The sequence below is a fragment of the Heloderma suspectum genome, chromosome 16, assembly GCF_057233095.1.
Source record: "Heloderma suspectum isolate Gila_16-S chromosome 16, 16-S_ref, whole genome shotgun sequence".
Taxonomy (NCBI): domain Eukaryota; kingdom Metazoa; phylum Chordata; class Lepidosauria; order Squamata; family Helodermatidae; genus Heloderma; species Heloderma suspectum.
Genome location: NC_139473.1, coordinates 22,673,708 through 22,691,169, shown reverse-complemented (window position 1 = coordinate 22,691,169; position 17,462 = coordinate 22,673,708). Strand labels below are relative to the sequence as shown.

General features: G+C 51.6%; 1 protein-coding gene across 1 annotated transcript in view; it reads right to left on the bottom strand.

Moving 5' to 3' along the window:
- STX1A (syntaxin 1A) overlaps window positions 1-17,174 on the bottom strand; it is a 67,512-nt gene extending 50,338 nt beyond the window's left edge. The window contains exon 1 of the mRNA XM_084822547.1: window positions 17,080-17,174. Within this exon, the coding sequence (XP_084678673.1) occupies window positions 17,080-17,109 (30 nt within the window). The 5' untranslated portion in view covers window positions 17,110-17,174. The remainder of the gene's footprint in view (window positions 1-17,079) is intronic.
- Between the last annotated feature and the right edge of the window lie 288 nt (window positions 17,175-17,462).

Here is a 17,462-nt window from a genome sequence, read left to right as displayed (position 1 = left end):
GTCGATTGTGCGTTTCAGTTCCACTCGGCTTCTCATTTTTCCAACCTTCAGTTCAGACCCATTCTGCATTAATGTACTTTTTTTTTTAAAGTCCACATTAAAATCTGTATTGTTTTTTGTGGGCGCTTTCCCCCAATGTACATGTGAAGGTTTAAGGCCTACAGAGGCAAGGAAAAAGGTCACATACAGGCCTAGAGAGGTTTTTTTGTTGGGAGGAGATATCCCTGAGAGGAGTAGTTTCATTTCCCTGGTTAAGTTTCAGTTTCATTTCCCCAATTAAGTTTCATTTCTTCAGGTTCGAAATAGTACTTTCAGTTTTGAGGGAGGAGGGTGTAAAAAGAGAGTGAGAGAGCCAGTAAGAGCAGAGTCAGGAGACAGGAGCCTGAAGAGGGAGCAGGAAGAAGTAGCCTAGAGGAGTCTAAGGACAGCTAGGGTAAAATAACTTGCATTTTACAACTTCTGTTTTCTCTTAATGCCTTTTGTATCACTCAGCTCTATTGTGTAAATACATTTAGTTGTGATTTGCTTGCTTTAATTTACCAGTAAACTATCGTAGTCAATACAGAGGTGTCTGATGTGCCAACCCACGTCTACAGCCTAAACCCCATGTTATTGGGAAGGGGAAGTTTAAAAGAAGGAAGGTGGGACTCTTAAGGAGGTAAGAGAGCCTTAAGGGGTTGCTTAGCAGGCCCAAGTCATAAGGGGAACCCTGAGAGTATGCATTTGTGTGTACCACTGTTTGGCGAGGTACACATTTTTTGCTAACCATTTTCCCTCTTAACATGCATTTCTGTGTGTCCTTTTCATTAATATGTGCTTTTTTATGTGCACTTTGTCCCAGCACAGATTTTAGTGCACACTTTCCCCTAACGTGCAGGTTTTTGCATGCATTTTCTGAGAGTGCAGAACTACATCACAAAATTTGGGAAGGTGCAATTTCAGTGTGCAACTAATTCTGGTTTGCTTATTGGTTTCGGAGGTGCAAATTTCCTAAATTTGCATTAAAAATTTAGATGGAATACATTTCTAGCCCATTACTAGTGAGGAGTCTATCCCCACCAAATAACTGCACAGACAAGGGAAAAGGAGTGATTTCCAGACAAACCTTCTCCAATGTCTTTCTGACAGCGTCAGCTCTTTTTAATCTAGCCCCAAGAGGGGCTGTGGCTAAGAGAGGGGCCACAGCCAAGTGGCGGAACTCCTACTCTCCATGTAGAAGGTCCCAGGGTTGATCTCCAACTATGGCTTGAAAAACTCCAGCCTGAAACTCCTGTAGAGCCGCTGCTCCCAGTCAGTTTTAACAATACTGGGCTAGATGGGCCCAGGGTCTGACTCAGTATAAGGCAGCTTCTGAAGTTCCAGTGCCAGCTAAGAGCACCTTTATCTGTGCATGCATGCAACCCCCCATAACATTTTCCCCTTCATGCTATGAAAACTATCACCTACAGGTTCCCCTATAGATGATGCTGAAGAATGAGAGGCATGGGAACAGATCAGGCTGGATTTATTTGGTCAATTGGCAAACCTGCCAGTGTTTTCTCCCCCTCCCCATTAAGCCTGTAAAATTGGGGAGGAGAGGCGGGTACCACCCTGGTCCAGCTGTCTACAGAGAAGCAGGGGCAGACGGACTGACTCAGCCCTACCATTTCCAACGTTAATCAGAAGTTTCCTATGTGATTACTTCCTGTTGATTGCAACTGGTGAATTACTGATGAACAGCCACTTAGTTTCCTGCTCAATGTCAGTTTCAGTTCCCATGTGGGGTGGGAGGAGTATTTAATTACTGGTTGCTGTGCATTATTTTTTTATTTTTTTAAAAAAATAGCAAAATAGGACTATTTTGCTATCTTTTAAAAAAGAAAAAAAATAAGGATATCTATAATTCAAGCCCCCCCACCCCCAACACACAGATCTGTAGTGGGAAAAGAAACTGGCAATGGGACAGATAGCAGGTTATTCATCATGAATTCCTGTGATCAGCTGTGATCTACAGGAAGCAACTGAATGGCCAGGATCTGCAAACAGAAAACCTAAACACACAGATGCCCTAAAAAGCCTCAGAAGTGCTTTGGCATCCATACCAGACAGGCTGCAATCACTTCACATTGCCAAAAAATTACCATAAAAATTGGGGAGAAAACCCCGGGACAACACAGAAAATGCTGAACAGTGACAACTAGACAGTGAAAGCTATTTGGATGCTCTGCAAAAAGTGCATAAATGAATGGTGATTCCAGAGCCAAGTGCTGGTGTGGAAGCAGCCCTGGCCACAAAGAGAGGCAATCATCTTTAAAAATGTACCTTAAACAAGCTGATGAACAGACGCCAGTTCTATGGGAATTACAGGCCTCCAAACCTGAGCTGGCACAGAAAGAGTTGGGCAGGAGCGACTAATTCATCTCATTTCACAGACCATTTGCATTTCAGGTTCGTCAGCGGTGTTAATTCTGGGGGGCCAAACAGCAGTGCTGCATTCATGGCCGAAAAGGAACAGCAGCCTCTCTCGACAGCGGGCTGGGCTAAGACCAGCACAGCGGAGGGAAGGCTGAGCCAGCTGCCTGGCCCTGTTCACGGCCTTCCAAAGCTGCCGGCCGGGCCCTGTGAGGCACCAGGCAAAGCTTAGGCATCGGCTTCCCCAGGGAGATGTCCCATGTGCCTGAAGCCAGCTGCCAGGGAGGCCATGCCGGCCCTTGGAGCAGGCTTGACACTTGAGCTGGGGGTCCCAGAACCAATTTCCAGGGACCAAGCCCAGTGTCAGACCACAACATGGCCCCCACTCACTATTAATGGGTAGTGACCATGACAGCAAAGGATGGTCTCTCTATGTGCCAATGCGGGACATCAGCCTTTCCCAAAGTGTGCTCTCCAGATGTATTGGGCTACAGCTGGAGGGCACTGGAAACTGCAGGCTAACACATCTGGAAAGTGCCAGGTATACTTTTGTGTGCTGGACACAAAACAGGGGAAGCACGCATCACCTTTATACCCTCCCCCCGCCTTGAAAGCTTTCTGGGGGCATCAGGCCAGCTGCTGTTGGAACGTAAGAAGAGCCCAGAGGCCGGATCAGATCAAGGTTGGAGGATCCATCTAGTCTGCCCTTTGTTTTCCACAGTGGGAAACCAGATGCCTCTGGGAAGCCTTAAGAGCAGCGGATGAAGTCAGGGCCTCTCCTGTCCATCTCTTGGTTCCCAGCAGTGGGCAGAAACTGCCTCTAAGCATTTGTTTGTTTGTTTGTTTATTTATTTAAATTTAATTTACTGATTGCCTTAAAAATATATTTCTCTAGGTATTGTACAAAACATTACTACAACAACACAACGGATACAAATAAACCCCCAATAAAAACAATCAGCCATATGAAACTAATAAACATGTCAACCCGACTAAAATTTTCCTGCACGTTTCTCAAAATTTACAGTTTTGCGTGCCCTTTCCCCGCCACCAATGTAGGCATTTTTTTTCCAAGCGATTTCCCTCTCAAATAAAGTGCTTTGGTGTGCACTTTTCCATAATACACTTTTCTGTGACACATGCATTTTTTGCACACATTTTAAACTTGTGAACCACATTGCAAAATCCTAAAACAGGCAAACGTTGCTGCATAATTGCGTTCCGGTTCGTGTGCAGCTTTCAGATGTGTGAATTTGTCAAGTCTGCATTAAAATGCGAACTCAACAAATTTTCTCATTCAAGAAGAACTAGGCCAGCCCATCTGATGGTGATGTGTGTCTCCAGAGAACCATGTGGTCCTGCTGGATACCAGCAAGGTTCAGAGACATTAGGTACACGGCAAGCGGGAATTTCTCTCTGCCCAGTTGCTGCAGCCCTTTCTGCTTTTCTTTGGCCATCACCACTGATATTGTGGAGCCAGGGCGCACAGGGTCGAAGCCCTGGGACTTTCTGATCAGCAGGGACATTGATGTCATCTCCACACCCCACCCCACCCCACCCCACCTGCACTCAGCGTTTTCTGTTTCTCCTGAGCTTAGCTGTAATCCTCAGAGTAGCTGCCGGAAATGGATTTTCCCAGCAATAATGTGTTGTCCCCTGTTGCAATGCAGTGTCTCTTGAGGTGGCTTGCTCTGGAATGGGCTTCTAAGACCCATTGCCTTTACAAAAGACTCGCTCCGACAGAGAGGAAAACTGCTAGAACTGGTTTGTTGCCTTTGGACATAAAAGGTTTTTCCCTGGTGCGGAGAAAAGAAACTCCTGAAAAATCTTGAGGTGGTGTTCTTATGCTATTTGAGGACATGCTGCGTGCGTCTCTCTCTCTTCCTTTCTCCTGCAATCTCAGGTCTCTCCCATCAAAGCCCAACTTGCAAACCACCACACTGCCTTTTGTCAGCTCACTATTCTATGGCTTTCAGCTGATCCAGTTAAATTGGCCACTCTGTTGTGTACTGCTGCTCTGTGCATGCCTGCGTGGGATATCACAGAGAGAGAGAGAGAGAGAGATCAATACAACTGCCTGCAGTTGTGACCTTCCCTTGGAGGCGTGGCTATGCTGATGAGTGCCTACATTTCGGGATTTACCAGTATACCACCGGCAGCCACAGATGGACACATCATGGGAGGGGCTGTGGCTCAGTGGCAGAGCCCCTGCTGGGCATGCAGAACGCCCCAGGCTCGATCCCCGGCAGCGTCTCCAAGTAGGGCTGGAAAATCTCCTGCCTGAAACCCTGGAGAGCCGCTGCTGCCAGCCAGCGTTGACAATACGGGCAAGTTGGAGGCAGGGTCTGACTCAGTCTCAGGCAGCGGCCTACGTTCCTGTGTTCCCTTCCCCCGGAACTCAGCACCCTGCCTCGGCTCCGTTTTGCTCGCCTGCTGAGTCACGGCCAGCCAGGAAGCCACAACAGATGGGCAAGCCCCAAACCGTGCTGCAATCCGCTCCACAGACTGCCGACCACGGGGGACGGATGTGCGCGAGGGGCGGCTGAGCTCCCTTGCCAGGGGCCCGGCCCGGCCTTCTGCTCATCTCGGCAGAGAAGCGCCTGCAGCATTTTCGTCTTCGGCTGCCTCGGATGAGCTCTGGGGCCCAGGATGCCAAGGGCGTGCCTCCTAGTCTTCGCTCAGAGCCAGGGTGTCCCCCCCGCCCCCATGCAAAAAACGTACCCTTGATTTCAGAAGCATAATCTAAGGTCTGGGGTGCGGGGTGGCAGGGAGGTGGTTATGGTGCTGTTGTCAAACAACTGGGAGTCAGACGTCCTGGCCAATCCGCTGCAGACCACGCAGAGATCTCCTTCTGCCCTCGTCTGTGCCAAAACGTGCTCATTTTGCCCTAGCCAGTGGAGGCTGGTGGCTCCAATATCAGAGGAGCAGTGGATCCATTCTGGGTTTCAGTCAGAGCGAAGCATGTTGGGAGCTCCTTTAGCATTCTGACCACTTCTGACTGAAACCCAGAATGGATTCACTGCCCCACTGACATTGGAGCCACCAGCCTCCACTTGTCCTAGCATCGTGCAGTATTGCCATGAACTTTTGTGATTGTGATGTTGCTTCCCCCAGCCTGTTGGATCTGGAGGCTAATGGGGCCTTGGGGTGGATGCGGGGAGCGGAACCTCCTCCTGTCTGTGCTTGGGGATAACAAAGGGACGACTCTTGCTTGGCATGGCGCCGCCAGAGGGCTTTCCCAGCCAGGTCACTCAAGATCCTCTGAACTGGAGATGCTGGCCCGGGGCTGCCCGGGGGCTCCTGCGTGCACCATGGGCTTCTTGACCACCAAGCTGCGGTGCCTCCCCGAGGCAACACTCAAGGTGCATTGATACTGTTTCCTAAGGGTTTAGCCTGCTTTGCATACATCACACCTTCTTACAAGCAGCCCTGCCAGGTAGGCCAGCACTATCACCCCCATCTCGCAGAGCACTAAAGGGCTTGCCTAAGGCCACCTTGGGAAGTCACAGCTGCAGCAGGTGGTTCACTGGTGCCCAGTATCTTCACAGCCCAGTGTGATGGGACCTCTCCTGAGCCCTCCACAGGTGCCAGACAACTTGGAGGAGAAGCAGGGTCAGTGGGGACCACAAAGCATGGGCCACCATGGCCACAAAACTGTGTGGACCCCTGGCGAGGGGCATCGACACCCAAACCAAGCTCCAGCATGATCCCCTCCTGTGGTTCATGCACAGCAGCCCCAGTTTCCTTGGGTGGAGAACTAAGGGACCCCTGGGAGGCTGCGCCCGCCGCTGCCTCCCAGGAGGCACATGATGGCCAGGGGGAGGCTGGCACCGCCTCATGCGCCAGCCAGAGGAGGAGCAGTGGCAGGGAGCTTGCTCCACTCCTCCCTGCCAGAAAGGACACCTGGAAGAGCTTGGGCACGAGGCCCTGGGGCCTGAATTTTGCTCCACCCCTCCACTCCCGCTTCCTTTTGTGTCCTGCCTTTTGGACTGTGTGCCTGAGGGCAGCGACCGTCTGATTACTAGCAATCTCTGTAGGCTGCTCTGGGAGCCTGTTTTGGTTGAAAAGCAGGAGTGGAAACACAGTGAATATATGAATGAATATTGTGGGGAATCTGTGACGGGCGCCGGGTGTCCATGGAACTATTGCACTGGCGGCAAGGAGAGACACACGCCCCTCCCGCCCAGTGCAGTCATGCCATCTCCCCTTCTTCCCTGAAGATCTGGGTTATGCCTCTGCTAGTGCAAATAGGCACAGTGGCCCCTTTCCAGGGCCAGCCTCCCCACACCATTGCATGGAGTGGGAATCTCCAAAGCCGACACTGGTGGTGGAGACACATCTCATCTCTGACACGCGCGCACACGGAATGAAGGTGCCACGAAAGGGCCCAGCCTGCCCTCTTCACTCACTGCAGTTGATTTGGTCCATTCGGAAGAGTGGTAGTCCAACATATCTGGAGGGGCACCAGGTGGTGGGCAGCGAGCAGAGAGCTTCAGCCATGCATAAAGGGAAGCAATCCTCAGTGCCTGAAAAGGGGGTGTTATAAGAACACCTCTCCTTTGCCATCTGTGACACATTGAAAAGGTCACCTGTGGGATCCAAGAGCTGCCAGCTGAGGCCAGGAGAAGGAAGGCAAAGGAGAATTACACAGAAGCTTTAGAACTGTAGAGACTCTGGAGATCATCTAGTCCCCCCCCAGCCCACTCCATGCTCCAGTGCAGCATCCCTGACAGATGGATGCCCAGCCTTGGCTGAAATCCCTCCAGTGAAAGAGTTGTTTTAGAGTGTTCCCTTTCCCTCCCTCTGAACGCACATGGAGAAGAGAGTGGGGTGTCCTCTGCTTCACTGCTGGCGGAGCCATGGCCAGGTACCTTCCCTGAAACCCAATGGGTTGTTCAGTGATGGGCACACCTCACCCCTCGGACGTGCCGAGGTGGAGGTCTGCCTCAGCACAGCCTTCTCACACCAGCGCAGAATTCTGTTCTCGGTGAGGAGAGATGGAGGAGAGGTTGCTCAGAATTTTCAACATCAGACCGGGCAGGGGTGGACCTGTTCGCATTCAGTTCTGCTCAGCCTCTCAGTTTTCCATCGTCAAGTTCATACTATCCTGTTTCCACATCAGTTTGCGATGATTATTTTCAAAGTCCGCATGAAGATTCTTGTGAACTGAAGTGTACACATTTGATACCCACTTTTCTAAATATACACATTCTTTGCAAGTGATTTTGGCCAATATAAAGAAATTTTGTGCACACTTCTCCCTAATATTTGTATTTTCATAAACAGGTCTCCTTGTTATAGGCATTTTAAAATTTGCAAACTTCATCGCAAAATCTGTGAAAGTGCGAGTATCACTGTCTTATCACATTCCAGTCCATGTGAAAGTTCAGGAAGTCTAGATTTGGTAAGTTTGCATTAAAAGACAAACCCAACGCATTTCTCACCATCCTGACATTAGACCCCTCTTTTTCCCACTGAAGAGAGGAGGCAGAGAGGAGGCCGCGCCTGCAGAGACAAACACGCAAGTGGATGCTGAGGCTGCATCTTAAAAACAAAAGGTAAGGAGGAGGGAAAGAGAGAAAAGTGAAACACAGAGGGCGGGGGTGCACGAGGGAGCCATGAGCCAGCAGGAACAAGTCAAATGCTTGCTGCTAAAAAGAAGATGGAGGAGGAAAATTCAAGCAGCTTATCCTTTTTAGATTTTGTTTTCAACATAATGTATGGAATTTGCTGCCAAACAGGATGATAGATTTAGGAACATCGGAAGCTGCCTTATGCAAAGCAGGGGCTCTACCGCTGAGCTATGTTTCCTCTCCTAAAACTGCAGTAACATTCTAGTCCTCATGGTTCATTTCTTTATTTGTTACATTTCTACACCACCCAATAGCCGAAGCTTGCGAATTAAGGACTGATTGAAATGGGAAAATACGAAGCTGCCTTATACTGTGTCAGAACATTGGTGCATCTAACCCAGCATTGCCGACACTGACTGGCAGCAGCGGCTCTCCAGGACTTCAGGCAGGAATTTTTCCAGCCCTACCTGGAGAGGCTGTTGGGGATTGAGCCTGGGACCTTCTGCGTGCAGAGTCAGGGCTCCAACACTGAGCCACGGCCCTTCCTTCTAAAAGGGGATCAGGCAAATTCCTGGAGGAGGCCTCTCAATGGCTATAAGGCATGAGAGGTAAATGGATCTCCCACTGGCTACTGGAGAACAAGATGCTGGACAAGGCGGGCCTTTGGTCTGACCCAGCAGGGCGCTTTCATGTTCTTAACATGAACCTACCCATACACTACAGTCAACATCTGAGGCCTTCATCCAAGTGCCTCCTCTGAGGGAAGCTCAGAAGATGGAAACAAGGGAGAGGGCCTCCTTGGTGGAGGCCCCCTGATTTCGGAATGCTCTTCCCACTTAGGTCCACCTGGCGCCAACACTGTCACCTTTTCAGCACCAGGTTACAACTGTCTTCTACTCCCAGGCAATTTGATGGCATAGGATGGGGGGGGGGGTGTTTTTATCAGGTTCAGGATCTTACTGTAACAGTTATAGCTGTTTAGATTGATTTTAAATTTTGTATGTTAAGGATTTTATATCATGTTTTTATTATCTTGTATTTGTAGTTTGACATTTTTGTGAATTGCCCAGAGAGCTTCGGCTATGGGGCGGCATGGAAATGAAAGAAATAATAAATAATAAAAGAATATCCCTGTGGCCCAGCTTTCAGATGCTTGTGAAACACTGGCCTGTGGCTTTCCAGAGGATGCAGAAGTGACCTGTTAATGCTACAGCTAAGCTGTGTCCAGATGGAGGGCTCCTTGCGCCACCTGTCACAAGGCATTGTGGAGCTCTTCCGGCTTTCGCTCCTTTACAGATTTTTTGAGGGGAAGGAAAACTACAGAAGTGGTGGGAAAACTTGGGACGTTGCAACTGAAGGTTATGTTCTTGTCTGGCTTCCTGTGACATTTCATGAAGGAGACGCAGACAAAAAAGGCTTGTCTGCAAGTACTCCGAGGTTCGGCCCAAAGGCTCCACCCACGGTAGTGGGATCATCTCATCACATTTCATGGGAGCTTGCAGCCAGCTCTGCTGCTCAGAAATAAACTTGTTCTCAAAGGAAGTAACATCAGACATTTTTTAAAACACACATGCACACTTCCAATTTGGCCAGATCCTGAAGGTGAACATTTGTAAAGTCTGAATTCAGGTGCTTTGGACTTTCTTGTGCATCTTTTATTGGATTTGGGCATACGTCTGATCTGAACTTCCTCCTTACTTTCAAATCCTAAAACACCACGGTGCGCCAATGGCCACAGATCTCTGACTCTGATATCCAGCGCTATCATGCGGTGAAGCCCAATTTCAAGCAGAGACACTGAGGATGCTCCTGAGATCTGCCCAAGCCTCAGAGAATATCCGCTAATCCTGCCCGGAGAATAACCGGTGAATATTCAATGGTGAAAAGAAGAGGCTGGGGGACCAAATCTGTCCTTCAGAAACTCACCACACTCTTGACGCTTCAGAGGATTAAGAGTTTAAATTTTAAACATGGAGCATCCGTTGAGCTGCAGATCTCTGAGGCTGGTGTGAGGACAGGCTGCCTTCGCTTGGCTGTAACTCAGGGCCAGCGCTTGCAGCTCCCACTAGCTGCAGGAGGTTCAGGGCTGCCAACAAGGCCACCCTGCGAAGCACTGTCAAGAGAGGAGATGCTGACGCAGGGACCTGCTCTAACCTCAGCTCCTGCAGGTGCTTCCACCCCCACCCCCCATGGACCCCCCCTTTGTTGTTCCTTTAAAACAGAGGTATTGAACTCCTTTCAGCCCGAGGGCCCAATTCCATTTTGGAGAAGCTCTCTGGGGCCACATTCCAGCAGTGGGCAGGGCTAACGGCAGATAGGGGGGCACACAAAACTACAATAATACCAGTGTATTTTAGCGGAAGGCTCTTCCTGCCAGTAGCAAGGCTTCAGGCATTTCAACCTCTGAGAATAAGAAAAAAGCATGCAAAAGCTGAGAAAGCACCAACCAATTGGTGGTTGGAGGGAAGGGGGGGGGGAAGGCAAAGGGGCATGGCCCTCTGGAGACTCCCAGGAGGGCTGGATTTGGCCCACAGGCCTGAGGTTCTGCACCCGTGTTTTGCAACAAACATTTGTTACACCTGTGTGCTGATTTGCTGCTACTCAGGGTTGCCTCAAGACACCGGCAACTGCAGAAACATTTATCCTCATGGGATGAAGGGAACAGTGCAGCCCTATTTACCTATCTAGCACCGTCAACTGACATAGCGCTTTCCATCAGAAGCAAATTGCAGCCTTGTGGAAACTGAGCATGCATTTGCCCATAGCCCAGCATCCTGTTTCCAACGCTGGGCAGCCCCAGGCCTCCAGGAAGCCTCCAAAGAGGGCACAAAGGAGGGAGGTGGCCAGCCTCAATTTTTATCCCCAGTGTTTGATATGATGCCTCTGAACAGGGAGGCTTCGCTTAGCTATCACACAGCTAATAGCCATTGAGAGAAAGAGTCTCTGTTGATTTGCTGAATTCCCCCCTCCCCCATTTAAAAGCCATTGTCTCTCTTTGCGATTACAGTTTCACAAGCGAATGATGCTCTGTGTGAAGAAGCTCTTCCTTTGGTCTGTTCACATGGAGCTCTGAGAACTGCCGGTTGGTATAGAGATGTGAAGGTCTGGAAAAAATGCATGGGGGGGATTCTGAAAAATGCACCCCCTCCACATGGGTTTCTTTGTACCAAAAAGGCCCCTGGAAAACATCTCCCTCTTCCCCATTCCCCCCCCCCGTGTTTTCCCCAGGCCTTCACGTGAACCTGGGATCTTTCTCACGTGCAGCAAATGTCCTGGCCGCCTGCTAGCTCATCCACAACCTAAGAATCGCCACCTGCACTAATAACCCCTGTGTGCTGCTGAACACAGGTTGGTTGCACAGGCTTCATAGCGAATGTCTCCACCAGCCTTCCTCAGCCTGTTGCCCTCCAGAGAGGCTGGAATGCAACCCCTGTCATCCCCCATCAGCGTGGCTCCTTTCCCCACCCTGATGAAGAGCGCCGTGCTGCTCGCACGCTTACTTGCAGGATTAGCTGCCCCAAAGATGACATGGTCTCAGTGGCATTGGCGGATTGGGGGGGGGGTGTTGCATGCCTGGGGCTCCCTCTCTGACGAGAAGGGGGTGGATCTGTACCAGGCAGGCCTGTCACTCTCCGGGTCATCCACAGTGCTGGGGTGGGGAGAAGGCAGATTTTGCCATCACTGAATGCCTTCCCAGTAGCACATCATTCATCATCTCTATACAGCCAAATAACCACAGTTCTCTGGGCAGCTTTCAACACTGTAAAGCCTTAAAAATGCAATGTAAGGCATAATAGAACAGCCACTTACATACAAAACAATTCAGAATGCTCTGCAGCAGACAGGCTGGCCCCAGGCAAAGGCCTTCCCCTCTGCTGTCAAATGCCTGGGAGCAGAGGAAAGCCTTCACCTAGCCTGGAAGGAATAACCAGGCGGACCTCAGCCACAGGATGCTCCCTGGTTCTACACCAGAAGTTAGATGCATGTTATCAACAAATCCAGCCCAATCTTTGCCTGGGACAATACGTGGGACATACTTTTTCATCCCGCTGTCAGCCAGCTTTTGTAGCATTTCAAAAACCTACTGGTCCTCTTTGGGGCAGCAGCAAGAAAAAGCGGCAACCTGCATGTACACATCGGAGAAGGCAGGCCTAACTTAGCTTTTACTTTGCCCATGCATTTGTTTTATCCTGGGTGCCGGAGACACTGCCTTGGATGGAACCTCGGTGCAAAGATGTCTTGCTGCTTTCTGAGGCTTAGTGGGGCTCAGAGCTGGGAAGAAGGGAGGGATCATAGAATCATAAGGACAACAAAGTAGGTGCAGATGGTGCTGTTTGGTGGAGGGAGCATTCCACAACTGGGGTGCCACCACTGAGAAGGCCCTCTCTCTGTTAGGCACTCACCTCAGCTCAGATGGCAGCCCCTCCGTTAAAGATCTTAAGGGGTGGGTAGGTAGGTACTGGAAATAAAGCCCTATGAGGAGAGACTGAAAGAACTGGGCATGTTTAGCCTTGAGGAGAGAAGACTGAGGGGAGAGAGGATAGCGCTCTTCAGGTCCTTGAAAGGTTGTCCCAGATAGGAAGGCCAGCATCTCCTCTCCATCATCTCAGAGTGCAGGACATGGAATCATGGGCTCAAGTGACAGGAAGCCAGATTCTGGCTGAACATCAGGAGAAACTTCCTGATGTTAGAGCAATACATCAATGGAACCCATTCCCTAGGGAGTGCAGAACACTGGAGGCATTCAAGACAAGGCTGGACAGCCATCTGTCAGGGATGCTCTGACTGGAATTCCTGCATTGAGCAAGGAGTTGGACTCGATGGCCTTGTAGGCCCCTTCCAACTCTACTATTCTATGATTCTATGGGGTGACAAGCAAAGGCATTTTATTCCCCAACAGCTTTTGAGATGCAATTTCAGTCCTGCTGATGGTTTTATGCTGCTTTTATCATTGCTGTGGCTTGTTGCTTATCTGAATTTGGGGGAATTACAACTGAAATATCTAAAAATACTTAGAGAAGACGAGGATGGTCATTCTGTGCTCAAGTTCCATCTGGAAGCCATCATTAAGGTATTTGTCTAGATATTTCTAAGCTGCCCTTCATCAAGTGATATCAGGGTAATGAACAATAAATATGGAGTAAAAACAATAAAGCACACTCTTAAGACAACAAAAGGCAGTAAAATAACCCCATCAAACAGACTGACCAGCTTAAAATGCTGGGCGTAACTCACCTCTTCTCAGGGGCTTGAGGCAGGTAGCAGTGAGTTAAACTGTCAAACCCAGCTACAAAAATTGACTTAGCTGAATTTGGCCACCCCCAAAAGTCACCCTGAATGTAAGCAGAGGCTCAGATGTTGACGAGACTCCAGGAGGGTTGGGATTTCAAGGGCCAGGAGCTGCCCACAAGGGCCCTGCTCCGATAGCCACGATGGCATAATGGCGAGAGTGCTGGGCTGGGAGTTGGGAGACCTGGGTTCTAGTCCTCCCTTGGCCATGAAGCTCCCTGGGTGACTTTGGGCCAGTCCCTGACTCTCAGCCTGGCCTACCTCACAGGGTGGTTGTGAGGATAAGAATGGTGAGGAGGAAGAGGATCATGTTCGCCACCCTGGGCTCCTTGTAAGGGGAAAAAAGGCAGGGTCGTCGTCGTCATCATCATACTAGTCCTGACTCTCATGGTGATGGAAACAGATGCTATGAGTTGTATGGATCTGTGACCACTTGGGGTCTCTTTCTCTCAGTTAAAACGCAGCATGCAGCTCACAACCAGGCCTGCTGCCAGGAATTTGGGGGTAAGGGTTAGGGAGCAGGGAAGCATTGCAAAACAGAAACAGATGACGGAGTCCAACCTGTTTCATTTATTTACAGCACAACTCTGATGCTTGTTGACTCAGAAGTAATTCTTAATTGAATCCAATGGAGCTTAATCGCCAGCAAATGTGCAAAGGATTGCAGCCTTAATGGTATTGCTTCTTAGGGAGATATTGGGTAGAATCCTGCCTGCATAGTGTTCCCATCTCCACCATAAGAGGACTAGAAACTTTTAAAGAAAACCCCAACAAGTAACAGTGAAAGCTGAACTTTTGGGCCCCTCCCACACAGGGCCTCCTGCAGCAACTGCCTTGCACACTATGCGACTGTGTCAGGCCTGGAGACTGCAGGCCTAAATGGGCTCTTTGAATCCATGACTGCTCCCTTATCCCTGGTGTGCAGCATGCACTCTGCATACGCTCAGGGGTGCCTCCTGAAATCCCAGGCTTGGCTCCAGCCAGCTGGGATAATGTGCCAAGTCTGAGGAGCCCAGCGTCACAGTTGTGTGCTCTGGCAAGTTCTGCACGTTGCTACCTCCCCAACTACCGAAACGCCCTTGTGGGTATGACAGGGTGGGCCCTAACCTTACCCTTAGTGTGGGGGGGAGGGACAAGCCAGGACCAGTCCTGCCTAACAGCTTCTCCAAAGAGCAGCAAAGGACAACAACAACAACAATAATAATAGGAGAACCCAGGGCCCATCTAGTCCAGCATTCTGTTTCTACAGTGGCCAACCAGCTACCCCAATAAGAAGCCCGCAAGCAGGACACGCGGGCAACAGAACCATCCCGCCCATATTCCCCAGCAACTGGTGTACATAGGCAGACTGCCTCTAACACAGGAGCTGGCCTATAGCCATCAGGACTAGTAGCCACTGAATTTGCCCACTCCCCTTTTAAAGCCATCCAGTAGTGGCCATCACTATGCCTTGGGGAAGCGAATGCTGTAGATTAGCCCTAGGCTGTGTGAAGAAGCCCTTCCTTTGACCTGTCCTGAGTCTCCCACCATTCAGCTTCCTGGGAGGACCCTGCTGGGTTGCAGTGGTATGATAGAGGGAGAAAATGTCTCCCCATCCACTTTCTCCTCACCATGTGTCATTTTGCACGCCATAACCAACCCCCAGGCCGCCTTTCGCCTGACATATGTGCTAGCCAGCATAGCTGAAGGTGAGGCATCATGGGAATTGCAGTCCAGCAACATCTGGAAGGTCAGACGCTGCCCAGCCCTGCTTTAAAGACACAAGAACATGGCCAGTTGTTGTTTTTTAAAGTCTTCTGCCACAGAGAGAGACGGGGCTGAGATCCTATGTTGTTCAGCACTGGACACGATGGCCTGGTTCGCGTGTCACAGCAACCCACATATCACAACAACAGTGCTTTCTTTGATGAGCAAAACCTGGTCTTTAAAAGTCTTTAAAAACTTTTTTTTAAAGTCTTTAAAAACCTGGCTGTTCAGGCGGGCATTTGGGGTGGGTTAGGGTTTTTTAGAGCAGTGTTGTTGTGTTATGTTGTTTTGTTCAGTTGATTATGTAAATTTGTTATTAGCATTAGTATTAGCTGCCTAGAGTGGCTGGGTAGCTGGCCAGATGGGTGGCTAATAAATCTAATTAATCAATCAATCAGTCAATCCCTATTTCTGGAGAGGACTGCTGTTCCTCACCAGTGTGAAGAGGGCATTCTGTCCATGCTCAAGTAGGCCTCTTTGCACAAGCCAGGGCTCAAAAGGACCTAGCGCAGGCACTCTAGTTTTCCTGAGGCTAAAGCAGTTTGTAGCAATAATATAATGCTAGTTTATCTTTGGGAGTGGCAAAAGGGAAAACAACAACATCCCCTTTCCATTCAAAAAAGTCACAGCCTTTCCATCAAAAACCAGTTAAGCAATTATACAACTGGCCGCTTGAAAGAGCTAACAAGACTGAAGCAAATCTCCTGAGTTAAAAATAGCAGAATCCTGGGCAGACGCCCCTGTGTGCGGGTCCCACCAAATACAGCGTGGATTTACTTGGGTAACCATGCACAGAATTGCGCCACGTGCCAACAAAAGTCAGTCTTGGGTGGCACTTGACTGAACTGGAACAGCAGTGAAATTAGGCGCCTCTTGTTGGTTATCTGTCTGTCTGCAGTGCCTAACAAGATCACAGTTTTGGCCACCCTGGAGCCCCAGATCGAGAGAAGACACACTCTGTATATGCTCAGAAGCATCTTCTCCATTACACCACGTTTCCCGCAGTGGAGGGCAGCACCAACAAAACACAGGCTTTGGGCCCTGCTTTAGTTCAATGCCACGTACAGCAGGAACAGCCTGCCCGACCGCCCGACCCGCCCCCGGCAGAAAACACCAGAGACTCCACCGAGAACCTCCCTGCAGGCAAAGGCTGTGCGAAGCTCCGCGGGAGGCAGTGCGCCCCCCTCCCAACCGACCCCTCGCTCCCTGGCCTGGAATGTGCCTCTGTGTGTGTGGGGGGGTGGGGGATCCCCCCCCGCCTGCTCCCTAGCAGATCTCTCTCAGTTCGGGAGGCTTTCGAAGTCCTCCGAAGCAACCGGGGAGAGAAGGCGCAGAGGTCTCTCCCCGACTCCGCTCAGCCCCACGCCCCTCGGCTCTGGGGCTCCTCCCTAGCCTCACGCGCACCCACGGAGGGCGGTCTTCGCCCACCTGCCGCTCTCCAGATGTGTTGGGCTACAACTCCCAGCAGCCCTGATGCCCACGACAGCTCAAAGTGTGGGTGCGCGCGCGCGCGCGCGGGTGAGAGGAGGGCTCGTCACCCTTTGCCTCATTCCAGCCTGCCCCATCTCTGGGGGTCGCAGCCCTTAGCGCACCGATCTCTGTTCAACTCTCCCCATCGCCTGGGGAGCAAAGGCACTTCCCTCCATCAGCAAGGAAGGCACTCCCTGAGAAAGTACAGGAGGGTGTTTGGGGGGTGCACCCTCCTTTCACCCCACTCCCACCCCTGGCCCTCTTTCAGCCCCCCCCCCCCGGCTCCCACAAGCAGCCAGAGAGATCAGCCTGGGGCAAGTCCCGAGGAGGGGATGGCCTGCAAGTCCCATCACCCCCTATCCGGAGGGCCTGCTCCAGGCTGGGGCAGGCTGCGGCGGACGCAAGTGCCCCGGGGCGCGCGTGGTCCTGGCGCCTTGGGCGCGCCCCGACGGGCGTCCGCCGCGCGGCCCCAAGACGCGAGGGCGGCTGCAGCGGGACCCGGCCGGCGCGCCTGCCTCGCCCCCACCCCGCCTTCGGCGCCCTGCTCCGCCCGTGCGGCCGCGCCCAGCCCGACGGGGCGTCCCTCTCCGCCTCCCCCGGCTCGGCTCACCGCGCGCAGCTCCTGCGTCCGGTCCTTCATCGCGGCGGCTGAGCTCCGGCGCCGGCCGTTGCGCGGTCGCGGCTCGGCTGCCTCGGCAGGAAGCCGGGGGAGGAGGAGCAGCAGCAGCGGCGAGGGGGCGGAGGCGGCACACGCGCCGGAGGGAGGGGGAGGGGGCGGGGAGCGGCGCCCCCCCGCCCCGGTCGGGCGCAGAGATGCCCCCGCAGAGCGCCCCCCAAAGCGGAGCGCCGCCCCCTCCCTTTGCGGGTGGGCTGGGGAAGGCAGCGCGCGGCGGACGCGGCCCTTCTGCGCCCGCCCTTTGCAAGACCTGGGCCTGCCGCGCACTCCTGACGCGCTCAGAAGCGCGGACAGCTGTGTGTCCTCGACGGCCTGAG